This window comes from Mesocricetus auratus, unplaced genomic scaffold (genome assembly GCF_017639785.1).
Source record: "Mesocricetus auratus isolate SY011 unplaced genomic scaffold, BCM_Maur_2.0 Super-Scaffold_100041, whole genome shotgun sequence".
Lineage (NCBI taxonomy): Eukaryota > Metazoa > Chordata > Mammalia > Rodentia > Cricetidae > Mesocricetus > Mesocricetus auratus.
In genome coordinates, this window is record NW_024429218.1 from 6,568,139 (window position 1) to 6,591,303 (window position 23,165).

Sequence of the window (23,165 nt, forward strand, 5' to 3'; positions counted from 1 at the left end):
GCGGCGCGCGCAGGTCCTCCGCGTAGGCGGCAGACACCCTCGGGCCTGCTCGCGGACGCGGCCCGGGGAGCGCCAAGTCGGCCCTCGGGACGGCGCCGCCAGGGTGGTCGGGAGTTGTAGTCCGCGAGCCTGTGGGGCGCCTCCCCTCCGGGCAGGCCGGCCCAGGCGTCCCCGCCCTTGGCCCGCCGACTTCCTGCCGCGGCTCAGACTACAGCTCCCGTCATCCTCCGCGCTGCCGGCCGAAAGCGAAAACAAATTCTAGGCTGCGAGGCTGCTGCCCTCCGCCGGGCGCCCCTTCCCGCTCGCTCCCCGCCCCTCAGGCGCCCTCCGGCGAGGTGGGGAAGCGAGAGGCCGCGGCTCGCTCGCTCTCTGTCTCCGCTCTCTCTCCCTCGCCCCGGCTCTCCTCGTCTCTCTCTCTCTCTCTGCGTGGGGGCGCGCGCGGCGGACGCAGGCCTCGCCGGACCTCCGCCGCCCCGGTGGCGCGCGCCGGCCAAGCTCTCCTCCTCTCCTCTCCTCCCCTCTCGCCGGGCCGGGACCCGGAAACTTGTGGGGGCGGCGACCCCCCGGGGCCTCTCTCCCATTCGCTCTCGCGGCCCGCAGGCGCGTGTCCCTCCGCGGAGCGGCCGCGTGCGGGTGGCCGTGCACTAGGCAGGGCTCCCCTAATGCGCCCGGAGAGCGCGGGCCGCCGCCTCGGGCCGCCGCTTCCTGCCGCCTCTCGCCGCGCCCGAGCCCGAGCCGCAGCCCGTCCCAGGCCGGGGCGTCGAGCCGCCGGCGACGCGGCCATGTGGGGCTAGCCCCGCGCCGCGCACTCCTGCAGCGGGCCGGCAACATGGAGGCGGCCGTCGGCGCGCCCGACGGCGGGGACCAGGGCGGCGTGGGGCCGCTCGAGGATGCGACGCCCATGGACGCCTATCTGCGCAAACTGGGCTTGTATCGGAAATTGGTCGCCAAGGACGGCTCGTGCTTGTTCCGGGCTGTGGCCGAGCAGGTAAAGGACCGGGGCGGGCGCGGGGCTGGGTGCCGCCCGTCGCTCTCCCGTCCGCCCGCCCGCGGCTGCCTTGGCCGCCCACGGCGGGGCTGCGTGTGGCTCGCTGTCGTCACAGCGGCCCATTGTGGCGTCGGCTCGGGACGGGCCGGCCCGAGGACATCTCGGCGGCCTGCTCGCAGCGAGGGAGCGTGACGGCCGGCCGGGGGGACCCGGCGACGTGCTGGCTTCTGAGCGCACTCACCTGCGCTCAGGTCTTTAGCCGCCCCTGGTCCGCACCAGCGAAGCGCATGTTTGCTCGGAGGTGCTGCACCCAGGGCTGCTGGTGGATCACAGATTTTTTCTGTTTTTCCCTGCTGCTGGACTTTGGAATGCGGGGTAGTCAGTCTCACCAGTGTCACGCCGAAGCAGGAGGCCAGCTTGGAGTTTAAGGGAAGCGACCTTTCTGTGACTATCTGAGTAGGTTCTACGCTGTATATTTTGTGGGAACCAGGGAAAAGTTAGCAAAGAATTCTGATATAGTCTTTGAATAATAATAGGATGGTATTAACTGGGGATTTTCAGTCTAGGCATATCTCCTCTCTTTTTCCCCCTTCGTTAATGACCAGAATTATTCCCCAGTAGGCCCATTTATTAAAGAAAAGTGAGTACCGGGAGGAGTTCCAGGGAAGGGTACTCAGGATGTTTTGTTTGAGAGAGCTCTTTTCTCCATGTTGTATAGCCATATTGTAGGTTTGGGGGGTCACCAAGACCCATCCTCTGTTTGAAAACTAGCTTCTAAAGTAGTTGGATGAAACGCAGTTTCACAGTTCTGCTCTGGCTTCCTACCTTTAACACAGTTTGCTTGCCTTTGCTTAGAGTTTTTAGTGGTTTTGTTTCGTTTTTCTCACTGTTTTTGTGTGCTAGCCAGCTTTTAAGATTTCTATTTTAAAACCACCAGGCCATGTGTGTTTCAGAATGGGTAAGTATAGAACATCTTTAAACAAGAGAGCCCCTTGCTTGCTGGGTGTGGTGGTGCAAGCTTCCATTCCAGCACTTGGGCCGCAGAGGCAGGCGGGTTTGTTTGAGGCCAGCCGGGGGTACACAGAGAAACCCCTAAAGAGGCCTGCATAGTGTGACAGGTGTGTCCATTGAAACATTCTCTGTAATGCTTACCGAGCCAACCTACCGTTTTCAATTTCGGTTTGTTAAGACCTCTCTCCTTTTCAGAGAATTAGGAAGCTCCAATGTGGGTGGGGTGTTTACACACCCACCCCAGTCCTTACTGTTAGTAAGTAAACAGTCTGCTCCCTTTGTGACTTTTCCAGATGGAGAAGATTCTGCTTCCTTGTCTCAGCCTTCTTGGGCTCCTTAACACCTCTAGAAACAGAAGAGGCGAAGTAAAGTCTGTTTATACAGTGCTAGCTTTAGCAAGTTTGTGAAGGAAGGCAGTAGAGGTTAATGTTTGGAGTTGAGTTATCCAGGTCCTAGTTAAATTGAAGCTCAAGGGTGTCCATGATGTATATGCCATGGATCCCTGGGGAAGAGAATAGAAGCTTGTAAGGGACCCAGTCAGTGCATATGTAATGCACTAAGAATCCATTGATTCGGGTAAGCCCTTTTTTTTTTTTTTTGTCACAGGATTTGGGGACTTGAGTCTATTGAGCCTAGCTTTGGGGACTAAGTAATGGTAATGGTGAGGAAAGTGCACTATTAACCTCCACTACTGTTTAAAAACATGTAGAAAGGATTTGTTTTGGGAGAAAATTTTTTTCTGGTAAAAATTACAATAAATATTTTTAAAAAGAGTCAATAAGCTAAATAGCAGTCTTTAAAAGAAGGGGACGAGACTTCTTGGGAGTAGTCTTTTCCCTTCAGATTACCTGATTTAGATAGGCTCTTCCCTTTTTTTACACTTATGGATGTGGGCCTGCAGGAAGCCTGACCTGAATCATCTCCTAGCCATGGAGCTAAAAATAGGGCGCTCTTAGAGGACTTGCTAAAACAGTGTCTCAGCTTTTCCCAGTGTTTACCGCTACCTTGTCTCAAAGGCTCTACCTTTAGCCTATTTTCATGTAGGGACATATCAGACCGGTAGACTTGAGTGTCCAGAGACTTGAGAAGTAATTTACTGTTGTCATTTATTTATGTCATTTATTTAACCCTCGCTTTCTTGAGTTGTTTGAATAAATTTACAGTGTTCTACACTTGTGGATGTTGATGAGAGTTTGCATCTGAGCATCAGGCTCAGATTGATGCCGTGTTCTGAAGCCTTTGTTAAATGGAGAAAAAAATAGATATTCCTGATACTATTACTGCTGAGAAACAAGCTCTGGGAACGTCTGTTTGCCACCTGTTGTTAGGTGAACGGCTTTAGCACTGGAGGCGCTTTGCTGGGCAGGAAAGCCCTATCGGATGACATTGTGGCTCACATTAATACTGCTTGATTCATAACAGTGTCTGATGTAGCTTCTAGGAAAGATAGATTGCCAAATGTAATTTGTTGAAATGGCAAACAACAGTTGGTGCGTTTAAAAATGTGTGGATCCTTGTGATGAAGGAGGCTTAGACTGTTTGAGGATACTTTTTAATAATGCGCTAAAACTATAAGGAAGGTTTACCCAATTAATCTGAAAACCAGGAGGTAAATTGAAAAAGCTAACCTTAAAGATTACATCTTCGGTCTCTTGGCTTGTTAGAATATACTGGCTATCAAGGGAAGTTGCATCTGTGGTTCTTGTATAAATGAGCCCTGCCTGTTATCCAAGAGAGGTGTAAAATGTGCATTGGGTCCTAGTTCTTGATAGTTTGACGTGATGTGTTACTTCAAATGTATATGGGTAATGCTATGGGATGTGAGTTTTAACCTTGAACTTGTGGAGTACTGGGAATACCTTTATTTGAGATACATATTAATAGACAGTAATTTACTTTATTCAGTATTACAGTATTTAAGTGTGGTGAAAGTATTGAAGACTAGCATTTGATGAGAAATTTAGTTTATTTCATTTCAGAGTTCAAATTTTGGTAAGAGATAAATTCCAGTGAATTTTTTCTTTTTTTGAATTGATTGAGGAGGCTACAATGAGAGATCTGAACTACTTTTTGGTTGGTACTTTGATTTTTTTTTGTGTGTGTTTACTTGTTAATTTTTGTGTGTGTCTTTGAACATATCACGTCGTATGTATAGAAGACAGACATTTGTGGGAATTCCTTCTTCCACCAGGTTCTGGGGATCAAATCAGTAAAGGTCTTTAACAGCTGAACCATCTTGCTGGCCCTGGGTTTAGATCTAAGATCAAATCCACAGCCTCTTGGGATGACATCACTCAGTTTAGCATGGCTGCCCATTTGGGCATTTTGAATTTTGCAAGCTTGATAAAGTTACACATAATTATTTTGAAACAATAGTGGGCTTACATTTTCAAATAAGGCTGTTACTGATAAGAACTTTTTTCCTTCTGGTATTGGGGGTTGGACTAGGGCTTCTTATGTGCTGGGTGATCTACCATTGAGTGATATTCCTGTCTGTCTGTACCCGTCCCCTTCTGCCCCCTTCTCCTCTTTTGTTTTTGTTTTGTTTTTTGAGGCAGGGATTCCCTGTGTAGCCCTAGTTGTCCTGGAACTCTTGTCTGTAGACCAGGCTGGCCTTAAACCCAGAGGCCTCTGCCTACTGAGTGCTGGCACTAAAGGTGTGTGCAACCACATCCAACTCCAAATGTTTTCCAATCCTTTTTTAAAATACAACTTATTTATGTGTATTTTATGTGTTGGTGCTTTGCCTGTATGTGTGTCTGGAACAGAGTTACAGACAGTTGTGAGCTGCCTTGTAGGTACTGGGAATTGAACCTGGGCCCTCTGGAAGAGCAGCCAGTGACCTTAAATTAACCACTGAGCCATCTATTCAACCCGTTTTTCAATTTTTTATTTGAGATCGGTTTTCATTTAGTTGCTTAGATTGACTTTGAGTTTGCTTAGTAGACTAGGCAGGACTTGAACATGGAAATATCCTGCTGCAGGCAGCCTTCCTAATAGCTGGATCCTACATTGTACCACCAGGTCTGGCTTATGTCCTCTTTTATGAGCATAGGATGAACCCCAGTATTCGGTAGCAGGGTTTTTATTTTCTGTGAGGAGCAAAGGTACTGTAGAAGGTTGGCAATAGAGGAAAGCCTCTCAGGTGCAGCAGTGTCTTCAGAGGAGTGATTTTAATGACCTCAGGAGAAATGGTGACATTCTCTATTGAATGACATTAGGGAGACAGTAGCTCACACCTTTAATCCCAGCACTCAGGAGGCAGAGGCAGGGTTCAAGCCAGAGCGAGTTCCAGGACAGGTAGGGCCACACAGAAACCCTGTCTCAAAATGCCCCCCTTGACAATAGGCTCATAAATTACTATTTTTATGTGTTTTAGTCATTGTTCTATTGCTGTGAAGAGACACCATGACCAAGGCAACTCTTAGGAAAGAAAGCATTTAACTGGGAGCTTGTTTACAGTTCCAGAGGTTTGGAACATTTGTCATCCTGGTGGGGAGTGTGTTGGTATGCAGGCAGACTCTGGAGCAGTAGCTGAGAGCTGCATCCACATCTGGGGGAGAGGGCATGCGATGCTGGGCCTGGCATGGGCTTTTGAAACCTCAGGGCCACACCTACTTCAGCAAGGCCGCATCTCCTAATGCGAATCCTTTCAAATCATTCAAATATATGAGCCTATGTGTATGGGGAGAAGCTCTCTCATTCAAACCACCACAATATGTCATGTCATAGTGCTCAGAGGAAGAGATTAGAATCAGGAAAGGTTAACGTTTTTCACAAATAATTTTGAGTGAAAAAACGGCATTAGCTTGTAACTTAAGTCTTTTTTAATAAAATGCTTAATAATGGTTTTTTGCTTTGTTTTGTTTTAGGTATTGCACTCTCAGTCTCGCCATGTGGAAGTTAGAATGGCCTGTATTCACTACCTTCGAGAGAACAGGGAGAAATTTGAAGCGGTAATTTTTAAATTCAGTTATGATGGTGTCTTCTTGCATTTTACATTTTGGCCATTGGTTATTTCAGTCTACACTTTTTAAAGTAATTTTTTCATTGAGAATTTCATAGATGTGTACATTGTGATTTGATCGTATCTGTTCCCCTTGGACTCACCCCTAGTGCATTGCCTTGTCAATCTCATAATCTCCAGAGTAGTGTCTCAGCTGGAGCAAGGTCTTGTGAGCTCCTCCCCTGTCTGTGCTGAGTTTTGACTAGTGTGTGTGAGTAACCACAACTGCTGTGAGTTTGCATGCACAAATCTGTGTTGTGTTTAGAAGACAGTGTCTCCTCCCATCCTTCAAATCACACTCTTAGTCCCCTTCCAGTGGTAGGTGGTGGGGAGGTCAATGTCGCTGTCTTTTAGGATGGGTCACTCATAGTCACTTACTCTCAACACTTTTACAAGTTAGGTGTTGGTCTCTGTCCCCTGCATAAAGAAACTTCCCTGAGCCAGGGTGACAGCACTAGGAAGGCAGAGGCAGGTGGATCTCTGAGTTCGGGTCCAGCCTGGTCTACAGAGCAAGTTCCAGGACAGCCAGAGCCACACAAAGAAACCCTGTGTCAAACAACAACAAAACAAAACACAAGTGTTTATAAGGTAGTTTAATACATGTTGATTAGGAAAACCAACAACTGTTGGTTCACCCATAGGGCCTATGACCTCCCTAGTCATACCTTTGGTCAGAAGCAATGAACTCCTTCCAGTGATGCAGGACTCATCTATCCGAAAGCAGTTGCTTATCGTCCAAACAGTCGTGCCTCTATTGGACCAGTGGGTATTTCTTGCCTAGCAGGCTGATAGTGTAGCATGCAGGGTTCAGGGCTAGAAAGGCCATTGTGTTTATTCTCCAAGCTGCCTGACCAACACCTTGCATTATGAAAGCTAGCCAGCAGGGAGAAAATTTCCAGTTAGTTCTGGCTTGATTTCTCTGTGCTCCAATCAAAATTTGTGGTGTATTTAACAGTGTGGTCTTGCCATCTAGTTCTGGTACCTAGTTAAGAGCTGTGCAATAGCATGTGTTCTTTTGGGGGCTTCTGAAGCCTCCCTGACTAATAACTTTTAAGGGTGATACTTACCCATGCTTGGAACTGAGAATTACATATAATAAAACTGTATTTTCTATGAGCAGAATTGTTCACCATGTATATGGTAGCTCCTTTTAAAATAAATTTTAAAAAAATTGTCTTACAAAGTAGGGCTTCCTTGAGGCTTATTTTTTCCCCCTTTTCAAGATACTTTGTTTATGGAATAGCCCTGTCCTGGAACTCAAAGAGATCCCCCTGCTTCTGGGAAGTGCTGGGATTAAAGGTGTGGGCCACCATGCCTGGCTTTCCTTAATGCTTTTAAAATATCTGTAGTTTTGATTAATCTACCCTCCATCTCTACTTTGTCATTCCCTTGCTTTTTTCCCCACATAAACCTTTTACCTCTGTTCCCCACCTATTCTTTGAAATCACTTATTTGTTCTACAATCCCTTTTGCCTTGAGGCTTTTCCCTTCTCTATTTCATGGGTCCTGTCTAACATCCTGACCTCTGCAGACACCCAGAGTTAAACATAACTACAAGTTGGATGTTAGTGTAGGATGTAAAAATATTCAACGTATTCAGTAGAGCAAGTTGATGATGGCTAAGGCACTGTGAACCGTGAGGCATGGAAGGGTGACTAAGCTTGGGAGCTTATTTGACTTGGTGAGGGCATAGGTATTGAGAGTAATAGTGGTATCTGTGATTGTTAATTAACTGAGCTGAAAACAGATTGAGATCCAGAGTAAAAATCATGTTCTGCAGTTGTTTTTATCAAGGGGATTTATAAATGTTTAACTTGTGGAATTATATATCAGAATTCTATAATTAATAAAATGTTGTACAGCAATGTAGTATAACTTTCTCAGTATGTAGTTGTAGTTAGTGGAACAAATCCTTCTAGCATTTGAGTTACTGATTTTAAGACTTAGGTTTCTATAGAATGACAACTTTACTGACTGATAATGAATATTGACATTTTATCAATAAATAAAACTTAAGTGTTCTCATGCAAAGAGTTCTCAGTGTGTTGCTAGTTCGTATCCCTGTATTTAAGCCAATTGAGAGCACTGTGGTTTAGGGTGGGTAGTGATAAAAACTTGTCTTATTAAAAAGCTGATAATGCAGAACCTGGTGATATGGAAGGATTAGGACATGGTGGCTGCAGCATAGGGCTGGGAAAGTGTAATCTGTAATATTTGCAGGAATTACCAAGAATTAGTCGTTATAGCCTTGAGATAAAACTGTTGATAATAGTTTACGTTTTTAGCATTGAACCCTGTACGCCAGGTATTGTTTTGAGTGCCTTACATATATTTATTTAGTCAACATAACTTTAGGAGATAAGGTCAGAAGATAGAATTTCCAATAAAAAGTTTCAGCTGTGTGGTGCAGGGCTTAATCCCGGCACAAGGGAGACAGGGACAGGCAGATCTCTGAATTGGAGGCTGGCCTGGTCTACAGAGGGAGTTCCAGAATACCTAGGTTATACAAGAAACCCTGTCTCAAAGAAAACAAGCAAAAACCCAAAATAGAGACAAAACCACCTTCTAGTTTTTTTTTTTTCTTTTGAAGAATTGGAAAAAGGGTTTGTGAGCAGGAGTTTTTAGTGTGGCCTCTGTTTAGTGTGACCTCTGAGAATTAGGTGCTTAGGAAGGAGAGACTCAGACTGGATGTAGGTTTGTGTTAGGATACTACGAAGGTCTTCCAGATGTGAGAGGTTTTAGGGTTTGTTTGGTTTGGAAGTAAACATGTCATGGAAAAACAGCGCCTGATTAGTAAGGCACTTACATGTGTTTACATGGTGGGATTTAGGACAGTTTTGAAATTTGATAGTATACAATTTATAAAAGAATTACAATCTATAAAGATTCTGTGGGTGTTCTGTGTTTAAGTGTATCACTCTTGCTAAGTTAACTAGTACTGTAAGTTAAATAAAATTGAACTTAATGACCAGATAAGAATACTGTTTAGCACTTGTCTTAATTAACTTTTCTACTGCTTTGACAAAGCACCACGACCAAGGCAACTTTTTAAAGAAAGCATTTAATTTGGGACTCATGGTTGCACAGGGCAGTAAGTTTATTTATGGCCATCATGAGTGGGCGCATGTTGGCAGGCATGGTGCTGGAGCAGTAGCGAGAGCTTAATCTGATTGGCAGGCTGGAGACCGTGAGAGCTAACTGAATGGTGTGGGCTTTTGAAGCCTCCAAGATCACTCCTAGTGACAGCCTCCTCCAAGCCCACACCTCTTAGCCCTTCTTCCTAAACAGGTCTACCATCTTGGGACCAAACATTCAAATATAGGAGCCTAGGTAGAGACATCATTCAAACTACCAAAGCGCATTTTAAAATTTATGTAGTTTCAATGAAAATGAAAAATGGTTGGGTATAGATTGAGTAAACTTATTTTATGATACAGAAACAAAGCAAGCAGTGCTGTAAAAAAAATCTCATTGAAATTATCTGATTTCCTATTACTCTTTGTGGTTAGCATAATTTCTGTTACTTGTTTCATTTTGCCTATACCCACTACTGACCACTGCTAAATAAAGTCTTGTTTTGATATTTCTCAGTTCAGAGTGCCGTCTGCAGTGGTCTGCAATGCCCTTTTTGTCTTGTTGAAAGTTGTGTCTTGCTCCTTCCAGGCCCTCTGTGGCCTGTCCTCTCATTCAGCTTGCTGCCAGGCTGCCTGCTTCAGCTGTCTAGATGCTCAGGTCTCCCCACTGTGCTCTTCCTTCCGCTACATCGGCACTCTCTGTAGTGGCTTCTCCCTGTGTCCATCCAGCTCTTACCTTGAGTTATCCTCTCCCGGAAACCTTTCCCAGCAACATTTCCTCCTTTACATTCTTTACTGTGTTTACATTGTCATTATTAAGGATTTACACAGATACTCATTGCTGATAAAGTCTAGGCTTGTATAAGAACCCTGTGACTCAAAGTGAACTTCACACGGTAATCCTGCTGCTGTTTGCATGTTTCTCAGATAGTCTTCCTAATTTTAAAAGTTGTTTGTTGTTGTTTTTTGTTTTTTGCTGGGCAATGGTGGCACATGCCTTTATTGTCAGCACTCGGGAGGCAAAGGCAGGCAGATCTCTGTGAGTTTGAGGCCAGTCTGGTCTGCAGAGTGAGTTTCAGGACAGCCGGGGATACACAGAGAAACCCTGTCTAAGAAAAGAAAAAAAAATGTAATGTATATGTTCTTGCATGTATGTGTAAGCACATCTAAGGTACATGTGTTCAGATACCTTAGCCAGAAGAGGGAGCTAGAGATACGGGTGGTTGTGTGCTGCTGCATGTGGGTGCTGGGGACTGCAAAAGTGACAAGTGCTGTAGCCCACTGAGCCAGGCCGCTAATACCTCTTTTTCCCTTGTAGTTTATAGAAGGGCCATTTGAAGACTATTTGAAACGTCTGGAAAATCCACAGGTATGTATTAGTTGTATTTCTTGTGTGTATCCAAATATGTATTAAAATTAGTTAATGGAAGATTGGTAGTACATTGTATGACAGTTGAAGCGATTGTACCCTTTGTGCAGTGCTTCTTTGAAAGATAGTTGGGCCTGGTGGTGGTGTAATCCCTGCACTCGGGAGGCAGAGGCAGGTGAATCTCTGTGAGTTTGAGGCCAACCTGGTCTACACAGTGAGTTCCAGGACAGCCACACAGACACCTTGTCTCTAAAAGAAAAAAAGAAAGATAATTAGAACTCTTCCTAGAAGTTGTGTTGCTGAGGAGAGTCCTATCTTTTGTTTGTCATTATGACACGGGAGGGTACACACAAGGTCTGGAACTACATGGGTGACTTTTGGGATGACTGCTAGGGTATGTGTGTGATTTGGATGGGACAAAGCTTGACTTCTTTAGGGAGAGGTCTTTTGTCCTTCCTATGTTTCCCTTTCCTTCTCTGCTTAAAAGGCTCACTGAAAATCTGTGTCTTAGAATGTAGGAAGGGCATACAGCTTAGCAGCAGTTTCCTTAGCACGGTGTGTTTCAGGCCCCGTGTCTTAGCTAGGGTCTCTGCTGCTGTGAAGAAACACCGTGGCCACGGCAACTCTTACAAGGGAAACATTTAATGTGTGGCTCACTTACAGTGCAGAGGGTCAGTCCACTGTCATCTGTCACTTCAGCCATCATTTCTGGGTGTGGGGAAGTTCCCAGTTGTCTTCATTAGTTGTGTAGGCAGTTGGAGGGCACTCATGCGTTGCGTTGGAAGCTGCTCCTCTATCCACATTACCACCTCCTTTTCTGCTTGCTGCTCCCTAACCACCATTCTGCCTGCATCTGAGGACTCAAGTGTTTTCTACATTCTCTTTTACATGGTTTTCTTTTGGAAAAATAATTTTTGTTTTTTGAGATGGTTCTCTGTGTAGCTTTGGCTGATTTGGAACTCACTTTGTTGACCAGGCCAGCCTTAAACTCAGAGATCCTCCTGCCTCTGTTTCCCTAGTGCTAGGATTAAAGGAAGTGTGTCACCACTGCCCAGCAAGAATATATTTTAAAGGATTTATTTGTATAAGTGTTTTGCATGCATGTATGTCTATATACCCTGTGTATGCCTGGTGTCCCCCCACCTCCCTGAGGTCTGAAGAGGAAGTTGGAACTACAAATTGTGAGCTGCCATGTGGGTACTGGGAACTGAACCCTGAGCTATCTACCTACCTACCTACCTACCTACCTACCTACCTACCTACCTACCTACCTACCTATCTATCTATCTCACTCTCTCCTTCTTCCCTCCATTCCTCTCCTCTTCTCTCCCTCTCTCCCTCCTTCCTTTCATTCATCAGTCCAAAGTATATATTTATTATGTATACAGTGTTCTGTCTGCATGTATTCTTGGATGCCAGCAGAGGGCACCAGATCTTAATGAGATGGTTGTGAGCCACCATGTGATTGCTGGGAATTGGACTCAGGACATCTGGAAGAGATGCTCTTACTCTGAGCCATCTCTCCAGTCCCCTGAACCCTGATCTTTTAAATGCTCTTGTCACTGGACTGCCTCTCCAGCCCCACAGAGTACCAGGGTGGCCAGGGTGGCCAGGGTGACATAATGGAACCCTTCCAAAACAAAAACAAAAAAAATTCTTATATACAGAAAAGTGGGTGGTTGTATCTAAAAAGAATAACTGCAGTATCACTCCAGTCTTAGAGACAATACCTCCATAGGCTTTTTCACTGAATATATATACTCCACGCTGTTTTTGAGTAATTCCAAAATAGCTTCCCTCAGATAATATGAGCAGACTAATTTTCCTGAACATGGAGTTCTCCCTCTATTTACAAGTCTTTTTGAAGACAAAGATTGAGAAATAATTTTTATTGCTTTGATATTTTCATAGTTAACCTTCTAATTTAGGTGCCCAGTATGTATTTATTGACCGTAAAATTGATACATAAACAGGAGAAACAACCTGTTAATAGTAGTCTTTAAATGACAGAAACTATAGGTGATTTTTGCTGGCTGTAGAGAACCTACAAAGAATTATGAAGGGCATTCATTAGTTTAATTAGAAAACTGCAATGTTTCATAATCTTCAGGCTTTGGTTGTAAAGTCCTGATTAGAAAGTGGGGAGGCCACAGAAGCAATGAGCCTGTGTAAACAACTGATCTTGATTTGTTTGGGGGTGGTTTGGGGGCTGGTCTACCTGAAGGGACATTTTTTGAGCACCTGGGATAGGTTGTCTAGCTAGGTGTATTTCTGAAGAACCCCCTACTGTTGCTTAGGTACCTCTGGAACAGTTTTTTCATTATTGGCAACATACATAGAAGACCACCCTGTTTTTCCACCTCTCTTCTGATACAGGGAAGACTAATAGAGTTGATTGATAAGTTCCATTGCTTCCTCTAATCCTCAGGGGGAAGCATTTCTGTCCTTTTTAAAAATAATGCCTTTGTTGGCTTTTTTTTTAACTTTATTTTATGTGCATTGATGTGAAGTTGTCAGATCCTGTGGACAGTTGTGAGCTGCCATGTGGGTGCTGGGAATTGAGCCCAGGTCCTGGAAGAGCAGTCAGTGATCCTTACCCCTGAGTCCTCTATCCTTTACAGTACTGGGAGAACACAGAAAAAATGCTTCAAATCTTTGTAATGAGAACTTTGTTGAAGCCAAATTGATGTCCTCTCTTGCATGTAATATGCCATGGGGATTTAACATTTTTCCACAGCTTAGTTTTTCACAAATCACCAGCACAAATACTGGCAATTTCAATCAGTAACTCTTAAAAAATTCCCTTCCAGACGATGGTAACACACACCTTTAATCCTAGCACTTAGGAGGCAGAAGCAGGCAGATCTCTGAGTTCCAGGCCTACAGAGTCAGCTCCAGGATAGCCAGGGCTACACAGAGAAGCCCTATCTAGAAAAACAAAACAAATAAAAACAGAAAAGAAATTCCCTCATACTTTTTTGTGCTTAGTCCTCTATCTACCTGGTTCCTCAAAATCATCAATCTATTTTTATTTTTTTAAAAAAATAGTTGCTGGTGTCTAGAATTAAAAGTTCTTCCTTTACACACAAGTCCTGCATTGCCAGTGTATTTTTGAAAGACTTTATTCCATTTTTTTTTTAATATTTTGGCTTCTCTCCCTTCCCCTCCCTCCCTCCCCCTTGTATTTGTTTTTTTGTTTGTTTGTTTTTGAGATAGGGTTTCTCTGTGTTCCTGGCTGTCCTGGAACTCACTGTAGACCAGGTTGGCCTTGAACTCACAGAGATTTACTTGCCTCTGCCTCCCAAATGCTGGGATTGATGATGCGTGTTACCACTGCTCATTTTACATTTGATGGCTGATAATTTGGTTAAGGAAGAAGAGATAATTACTTGTTCAGATTATAATAGAATTTATTTGGAAGGTCACCTATAAGAAGATACATTAAGCTTATTAGAGAGACTTTAGTTTGTTTTTCTGTTTAACAGCCCTGGCTGTTCTAGAACTCACTCTGTAGACTGGCGGAAGATCCCCTCCCCTTCCTCTGGTGCTGGTATTAAAGGTGTGCGCCACTGCTGTGGCCACCACGGCCAGCTACTTTACTTCAAAGAAAGATACGTTTTATGTTTCTGGTGTTTTAGTTGCACATTGTGCATGCCTTGTGTCTGGACATTAGAAGATGCTCAATATCAACATTGTAGGCCATAGTGTGTATGATGTACATTCTAAAAAGTGAGATATTTACATGCTAAATTTACATGCTAACTTTTCTTCCCTCACTGCAGGAATGGGTAGGACAAGTGGAAATAAGTGCCCTTTCTCTTATGTACAGGTAAACTGTATAACTCTTAAATAAAGCAATAAGAATAAAATAACTGGAAAATTTGTAGATTACATTCAACTAAAAATTTTAAAAACTAAAAGCTGTTTTATACCTCAGTTGTGAAAGATCTTCCCTAAGACTTTTTGTCTGTTTTATTTAATTGCATCAGTTGGATTTTAATGGCTAGATATCAATGTTGTAATTCTTGAGAGAATTTTGAAAAAAGGCACAGGAAAAAAAAGTTTGACTATGTCCTAAAAACTACTTACCAGTTTTATAGAGAAAGGACTTACTCTCAGGGCATTGAATGGCCCTAGGAACAGAGCTCAAATATCTGGGGGTGCCAGGTTTTGTAGCATGAAAAATAAAAGCGAGAGACAGATACTGGGATTCAAGCCTCAAGCTGAAGATCAGAGAAGCAAAGCAGCCAAGCCAGTAGATCTTAACCTTTACCCAGCTGAAATGACGATCCTGTCTGCACTTCACAGAGGTGAAAGGCTCTCAGAGCCTGTCTCCTCCTCCTCATATTCCTCTCTCTGCCCAGACATATCCTCCTGTCTCCATCTCCTTAGTGCTGGGATTAAAGGCCTGTGCTCCCCGGTGCTGGGATCACCTTTTGTGTGAGCTGTTTCTTTTAGGACTGGATCAATTTCATGTAATCAGTGTGCCCTTGAACTAACAGAGGTCTGTCTACCTCTTAATCCTGGGATTAAAAGTGTGTACCACCACCATCTCCTAACTTCTATAACTAACTAGTGTGGCTGCTTTGCCAATGTGATCTCCAGTGGAGATTTAATAAATCATAAACAGTATGCCATCACAAAGTTTAATTTATTTCTAAAGTTACTTATGTTGTATGTCTTACATGTGAATTAATTTGAATTTGTTTTTGGAAACAGTACTTCCAGTATTTTATAGTAGTTATTTCATTTTTTTTCTGCTCTGTCTTCAGTGCCTAGAATATTGCCTGATATATACATAAATGAATAATTTAAATCAATAAAATATTTTTTGAAAAGTAATATCTGAGTTTTATTTTCAGGAAAGATTTTGTAATATATCAGGAGCCAAATGTTTCTCCTTCACAAGTAACTGAAAATAATTTTCCTGAAAAGGTAAGATTTTTTTTGAAATTTTTAAAAATACTTATTACCTTGACCTCCTAAGCTATAATTTTAAATGACTGTTGTAATATTGCTATATGAAAGTTATGGTATTGTGTTTTAAAGTTAGTAATTGAGCCATATTTTTAAGAAAAATACGTCTATGTGACCCAGATTATTACTTTGATCATGATATTAAGTAGTCAAATAACTTGTGGAAGTTGGCTGTTTGTGTCCAGACACTGTGGTGATTGTTTCCCTTTGGGAAGGTAAATTTGGTATCACCACAGCGTGTGGTCATAGAATAGAAACACCAGGGAAGTTTCATGCAGTCTAGAAAGAAAAACAAGCTGATTCAGTGTAAGAGAATTTTACTTTAGTGGCATCATGCAGGCCGAGGCGAAGGACACTGTCACGTGTGTGTGTGTGGGGAGGGAGTGATGAGATGCTATGGTTTAAAGACAAGGAGAGGTTTGAGGGTGGGGAAGGGAAAGGTGGGTGTTGGTGGGACTTGATCTGAGCTCTCCATGTCAGTTTTTTGGACTGTGGCATGTTTCAAACAGCATTGCAGATTTCTTTGTGTAGCAGTAGTCTGTTACTTAGAAAATACTTAAACTGACTTTGATTGACTCATAGAAGTTAGCATTACTGTGCTTTTGGAATATTTTCTTTCCCAATCCCTTCCCCCTTCTTTTCCTTTCCCCTTCCCTCTTCTCTTCCCCCTGATTTGTCTCTTCCCTCTGCCTCTTCCTCCTCTGCTCCTCTTTCCCCTCTCCTCCTCCCCCTTTCTTTCCAAAGTCTTGCTGTGAAGCACATACTGAACCAAATTCTTAATTCTGCTACCTTAGCCTCTTGAGTTCCTCACTAAACTAACTTGGAATGACTTCTTATAATCTTCTAACTTAAAAAATTTTTTCCTTTTGTTTATGAGTATGTGCGTGGGTGTGTGCATGAGACTCCAGATGCTCAGAGGCCAGCCAGAGGTGTCGGATTCCCCTGGAGCTGGATGCAGCTTGTGGCTGTGAGCTGCTAGATGTGTGTGTTGGGAGACAAACTTGGGTTCTTTGCTAGCACAGTAAGTGCTCTTAACCACCAAAGCATCCCAACAGCTCAACATCCTTGTTCTTTACATAGCTCAAAGCATATGTGATGTCTGGTGTTCATTTTTGTTTTTGTGAGACATTCTCTTTATGTAGACAGTCTTCTGGCATGCAGTCCTCCTGCCTCAGCTGCCCTCAATGCTAGGATTACAGATGTGTGCAACCACTTGTGACTACTTACTGTTTCTGTTTTGTGGTTCTGCAAACATTTTCAGAGTGGGCATGGTGGTGCTTACCTGTAACCCTAGCACTGGAGAGGTGAGGACAGGAGGGTCAGGAGTTCAAGGCCAGTTTCTACTATACAGTGTGCAGGAGGCTAGCCTGGGACACATGGGACTCTGTCTCAAAAACAACAAACAGAACACCAGAGAGAACTTAGCACTGCAAGTGTTGCCTGGCTTTTCACCATAATGTGGTGTGCTGTAGTGTGACAGACAATTGAAGTTGTGTTGGATCTGAAATATGGCTTTGAAAATGCTTACTTCAGAGGTTTTGGAGACACAGCTTACTTTGTGAATGTCAATGTGTGACTGACCGAAATGTCACTTGCTTTCTCTTCAGGTGTTACTGTGTTTTTCGAATGGAAACCATTATGATATTGTCTATCCTATAACGTATAAAGATAGTTCTGCTGTGTGCCAGTGTAAGTATCTTCTCGTGTTTATATAGGAGTTACAGCCTAAGCTACACAGCCTTAGTTGACTTTTCAAGTTGTTAGTGTGTAGATTGAACAAATGCGGCATTTGATTGTATTGTGTTTAAAGGGAGGGTCCCTACCCTTGACCCTGCAGAGACTTTGGGCCAGATTCTTGTGGCCCTGTGCTTTGTAGGATGCTCACTAGCACCCTACCCTCTACCTAGTCAGTAACAATCGCTACCTCATTGACATCCTGTTTCTACAGGTTTTCCCAAATATTGCCTGGTTGGCTGAATTCTTCCCCTTCTGCACACATGAGATATTGTTGTAGGAGGAGAGAAATGGCCCCTCTTGCTTTAAGTACTTTTTCTTCATAGGAGTTGTAGTGTTTTATGTAATTGTTTTCTTATTATTCCTTTTTGTTCTTTGGGGCAGGATCTCACTGTATAGCCTTGACTAATCATCTACCTCTGCTTCCCAATTACTGGAATTAGGCATGTACTACACACCCAAGTTTTTCTAGTCTTAAGTGACCAGTAAAAGTCTGAGTGTAAACATTTTGAAATTTCATATTACATTTTTGAGGTGGGAATATTTAGCTATCTTTTGGATTGTGTCTCCCCATTTTCTAACTAGTCAGAGTCAGGACATTTCAGTGTTGGGAAAGATGCCTTTGTAGACTGCCTTACTGTTCTGATTGTGGGTGATTCTGAGCTTGAACTTAGTGCACGTAGTTTCAGGAAGTACATTGTGAAAATGAGTCTCACAGCTTGGGGTTTTGAATTTTTGTTACAATTTTTTTGGTAAGTTATTATTTCCCTGTTTTTAAGCTTTCTTAAGTTGACCACATAAATATTCTTTCTTTTTGCGATGACTGAGAATGTATTTTTGTGTGAGTGTGCCTATTATGTTTGTGTGTGTGCGCGCACGTGAAAGCTAGAGGCCAGCCTTCTTTCTTCCCTTCTGCTGTTTTGTATTAGGTGTGCGTGTGTATAGAATGTGGGAGGTGGGCAGGGAGTGACACGGCTGCAGTCAGCTTGGCTGTCCCTGATGGCTCTCCAGCTTACACTTGGAGCCTGGATCTCTCACTGAATCTGGCCGCAGCTCACCTTTTTGGCTAGACTGACTGGCCAGCAAGCCGGTAGAGCGGCTCCTGTCGCCCACTTCCTTGGTGGTAGGATAATAAGCACATGGTGCCACACTTGGCTTTTTTATATGAGTGCTAGGCATCCAAACCATGCTTTTAATGCTTACATGCCAAACGTTTATCACCTGAGCTATCTTCCAAGTCCCTAAGTGTCTTTTAGTTCATTGTGTAAGATTCAAACATGCAGCCACATCGCAGGGAACAAACAGCCTTCGTTGGTGTTGTATAGGAATCTAATGTCACAGCTAGTAGGAAAACTAACATGAAATGTCACAGCTAGCGGGAAAACTAACATGAGAGAGCCACGTCTCCTGGCTTGTTAGCGTGTTCTCATGTTGCTACGTTCCTGCAAACTTAATTTTGCCTAATTTTTCCTTCCGAAACGTTAGGGTTAGGCCGTTTGTGTGACATCACTAAGCCTGTTGACTGAAAATAGTATTTCATGTGCTGGGATTAAACGTGAGGACACAGCTTAAGTATAGTGTATGTGGAATGAAATAATTGCTCACTGTGTGTGTTTTCATTTTTCCTGTCATGTTTGCATCATAGATCTGATACTTTTAATTGTTTTAAAAAATGTATTCTAAAGCATGACTTCAAACTTAATGTGCACTTTGTAGGTGTCTTTAAGAGTAAATGGTGCTGTTGGCTGTGAAGGTTCTATATACCTACTAAGAATTGTAGAAGTTGAATGGTACTGTTACCTTATGTATGTAATGTTGCCTGCTGTGCCTCTTTAATTGCAGCTCTCCTTTATGAATTGCTGTATGAGAAGGTATTTAAAACTGATGTTAGTAAAATCATGATGGGACTAGAGACGTCTGAAATGGCTGATGACAGCAACAGTGAAATATCAGATTCTGAGGATGACAGCTGCAGGTAAGAATACATTTCAGCCTTTTTTTTTTTTTTTTTGGTTTTTCGAGACAGTGTTTCTCTGTGGCTTTGGAGGCTGTCCTGGAACTCGCTCGGTAGTCCAGGCTGGTCTCAAACTCACAGAGATCCGCCTGCCTCTGCCTCCCGAGTGTTGGGATTAAAGGCGTGCGCCACCAACGCCCGGCTACATTTCAGTCTTAAAGTATCTTTCTGGTGTCACCTCAGGAACATTTTCATATGTTAAGATGTATTCATAAAATGTTGATCTTCAGTAAAGTTTCTTTATTGCTGCCATGAATTTGACCTAGATTTTATGATGGGGGCATCTTTGAATTTGTTTTGGTAAATGAGAATTTGTATGTATGTAATTAATACACATGTGGAATAGGGTTTCTCTGTGAAAGAGGCCTGGCTGTCCTGGAACTCACTCTGTAGACCAGGCTGGCCTTGAACTCACAGATCCGCCTGCCTCTGCCTCCTGAGTGCTGGGATTAAAGATGTGTGCCACCACTGTCTGGGAGAATGCCTAGTTCTTTCAAATATGCCTTAAAATGTATGTATGTCTGTTGATTCAGACTCCAGACCCTTTCTCTTTTCTGTACTAGGGAGTAAATTCATAGTATCCTACGTCTGGACAAAACACTACACTGAGCTGCGTCCTCTGGTGGATCTGTGTTTTTTAGCTATTTATTTTTTAAATATTTAAATTATGTATTTATGTGTGAATGTAGATAATTTGCAGAGGCCAAGGTGTCAGATACTTTGTTGTTAGAATCTTTGTGAGCCTCCTGACTAGGTTCTGGGAACTGAACTTGGATCCTCTGCACGAGCTATCTGTATGGGATCTTAAGACCAACAGGACCATCTCTCTGGCCCTTGTTTTGTTTCTGAGTCAAGGCCTAGGTATTCCTGGAGCTCACTCACTGTGTAGCTAAGAATGACTTAAGCCCTGATTGTCTTGTCTTCACCTCCCAAGGGCTTGCATTACAGGTGTGTATCATCATGCTTGGCTTCTAGGAATGTGTTAAATTAAAATTTTCTTATTTGCAATGAAGATTTGACCATTATTTTATACTTGAGCAGTGTTTGCTGCTGTCCGTTTTGTCCTAACATATGCTGATTACTTGTGCCCAAATGAGAAATTGCCCTTCTTCTCTCCAGATACATAACCTGATCCAGATATGTTAGTAAGCAGAGAAATTGAGAGGATGGCTGGATTGTTTTAACATGCTACCTGTACTTAGAGTCAGAGAGCCTTTAAACTTGTCTCTTGAATGGTGTAGATATTTGTAGTATTATAGAAGCAAATCCAGGACACAGGGGCCTGGTAAGCTGGAGAGTTTACCTGGGAAGGGGAGCAGGTATGTGATAGGATTTGTGTGATTTTCTTGTGCTTGGTTTTCCCGTTTATACTTCCCTTGAAATGTGGCTTACCTTTCCATTATATTAAAAATTGCTTTAGCTATATATATGTATATATTACATTATGTGCATATATAATGTATACACATAATTAAAATTGCTGTAGCTATATACATACATACATACATACATATGGCATATATACATGCAGCTAGAGTGCTTAGCATGTGGCAGGCTCCGAGTGTGAGTCTCTGTACTGGGGGGGGGCTTTCTTGCCACATCGGTTTTGAGAGAGGACAAACACTGTATAACCTTGTCAAGGATTGATTAGTTTAGTGAGGTAATTAGGAAAGAGGTGTAATATGCTCACTCTTATGTTGTTTTCACATTCATATTGATGGGTCTTGAAGTGTACTTGAAATGATGAGGGATTTCTGGTCTAGACTCCAGGCTCTTCCCTTTTGTGAATATTTGGAGGTTTTGAAACCTAGGGGTTGGTTTCTTGAGGAGGGGTAGGATAGAAAGGCAGATACTGTTCTATGCAGGGGCTGCATGGAACCTTTTCATCTTGAACCTTTTCTCCACATTGAGTCTTTGTGTGTGCTGTTCCTCTGCATGGAATACTAGATATGATATGATGCACTGTCTCGTTACTTCTTTTTCAAAGGCATCTGTTTCAGTAAGGCTCCCTCCCTCTCACGCTTTGTGTTTTATCTTACATTGCTGTGCTTGGCACCTTTCCTGTGCCATAGTGCTTGGTAGCTCTTATGTTCTGATCAGATTTTACTGGCTTGTACCAGAACGGTTTTTGTCTCTCGGCAGTCTAACAGTGCATACTAAGCAGCACATAGTAGGCTCTCATACTTGTAGAGTAAATGAATGACAAGTAGGCTGATGATGGTTCTTGGGTTGCACTGAGGATTATGGAAGTATATTTGTAGCAAAAGGTTGGTTATGACTTTAGACATTTGTTTTTTGTTATAAATGTTATAGTTTGGTTATAACAGTTCTTTTAAAACTTTTTAATACTTACTGAAAATTTTATGTTGAATCTTTTGTAGATTGTTATTCCACCACTCAAAATAGTACATCCCACCACTCCTATTTTTGTTTTTGTTTTTACTAGGTCAGTAAAAATTACTAGTAATATGATTTATACACACATAACACTTTATTTTATAAATGTGTGTTATGTATTTACATATACTAAAATTTAAGAACTTACTGGAGCCTCACATTTTGGATTTTGAGTGTTTTGGTTGAGGTTAAAAGTTGATTACATTAGAAGTGCGCACCTTTAATCCTAGCTCACAGGAGGCAGAGGCAGGTGAATCTCTGAATTCTAGGCCAGCTTGGTCTACATGGTCTACAAAGTGTGTTTCTGGGCAGTCCCAGCTGTTAGAGAAACCTTGTCTCAAAACAAAACAAAGGTTGATTACATAAGATTCATTTTCCATTTCCTAATTATGTTTTTTTGTTGTTGTTGTTGTTGTTTTGTAGGAGTAAGAGTACTGCTGCTACTGATGTAAATGGATTTAAGCCTTCGGGCAGTGAGGTATTTTTAATCTTTAATATAAAAGAGTCTATAATTCTGTGGTCATTTTCAATAGTTGGGGGTCACTTTGTTATCAACACACTTTTTTGCTGCTTCCTGCTTTTTTTCTTAATTTTTTTTGTTGTTTTGCTTTTTTACATATTTGAAGTGATGTTTTAAAAGCCTTTCTTGTTGATTGGACTTCTGACATTGTTTATTTAGAACTCAGAGAATGGTGGGAACGTGGCTGACCTTCCTTTGTCCAGAAAGGTTCTTAAGTCGCTTAATCCAGCAGTTTATAGAAATGTGGAGTATGAAATTTGGTTGAAGTCCAAGCAAGGTGAGTTAATCCTGAAGTTTCTGTAGTAGTGCTTTGTAGCACTTGAAAATAATGAGGTAAAGTTGGTGTTTTATTGAATTTTTTTTTTAACTAACAGCTCAACAAAAGCGTGATTATTCCATTGCTGCTGGATTACAATATGAAGTTGGAGATAAATGCCATGTAAGTGATTTCTACTAAAAGAGAAAGTGACTTTGCCTGAATCTTATTTTCTAAAGGAACCATTAACTAAAATTTGACTGTTTATAATTTGTATTTCATAGTTCATTTATCCTAAATATAAATAGAATCATCTTTGCTGAAATTTGTATGTCTGTAAAACCATGTTGCTGTTTTTGGTGGTAGTGTTTTGGTTTGTTTTTGAGGCACTGTCTCGCTGTATAGTCCTGGCTGGTCCAGAACTCTGTACACCAGGCTGACCTGGAGTTCTCAGAGATCCTCCTGCCTCCGCCTCCTGAGTGCCGGGTCATTGTCCGTTTTTTTTGAATATAATCTAATTGAAATCTTAAACAACTGAAGTGATACTTGTTTAGTCAAGTATGTAGGATATACTTTAAACTTTTGATAGAAATTACCTTTTAAAAGGCTGTTGAATCTGGATGTGGTGGTATATGCCTTTAATCTCAGCATTTGGGAAGTAGGAGCAAGTGGATTTCTGTGAGCTTAAGGCTAGCCTAGTCTACATATTGATTCCAGATCTGTTTGGGGCTACATAGTGAGATCCTGTCTCAAAAAGAAAACACAGTAAAAAGACTGGCAAGATGGCTCAGTAGGTAAGAGCCCTTGTTCATCTTCTGG

At 42.5% G+C, this 23,165-nt stretch overlaps 1 protein-coding gene across 2 annotated transcripts in view; it reads left to right on the plus strand.

The window, feature by feature from the left end:
* Positions 1 to 735: 735 nt before the first annotated feature.
* Positions 736 to 23,165, plus strand: part of Otud4 (OTU deubiquitinase 4) — a 41,489-nt gene continuing 19,059 nt past the window's right edge. The window contains exons 1-10 of one of the 2 annotated variants that reach the window (XM_005077729.4): positions 736 to 988; positions 5,872 to 5,955; positions 10,398 to 10,448; positions 14,231 to 14,277; positions 15,311 to 15,383; positions 17,033 to 17,114; positions 19,002 to 19,134; positions 21,994 to 22,048; positions 22,250 to 22,367; positions 22,465 to 22,529. In XM_005077729.4, the coding sequence (XP_005077786.2) occupies positions 830 to 988; positions 5,872 to 5,955; positions 10,398 to 10,448; positions 14,231 to 14,277; positions 15,311 to 15,383; positions 17,033 to 17,114; positions 19,002 to 19,134; positions 21,994 to 22,048; positions 22,250 to 22,367; positions 22,465 to 22,529 (867 nt within the window). In that variant the 5' untranslated portion in view covers positions 736 to 829. Of the gene's footprint in view, positions 989 to 1,171; positions 1,445 to 5,871; positions 5,956 to 10,397; positions 10,449 to 14,230; positions 14,278 to 15,310; positions 15,384 to 17,032; positions 17,115 to 19,001; positions 19,135 to 21,993; positions 22,049 to 22,249; positions 22,368 to 22,464; positions 22,530 to 23,165 lie in introns of those variants that run through there. The other variant, XM_040734804.1, reaches the window with a different exon arrangement.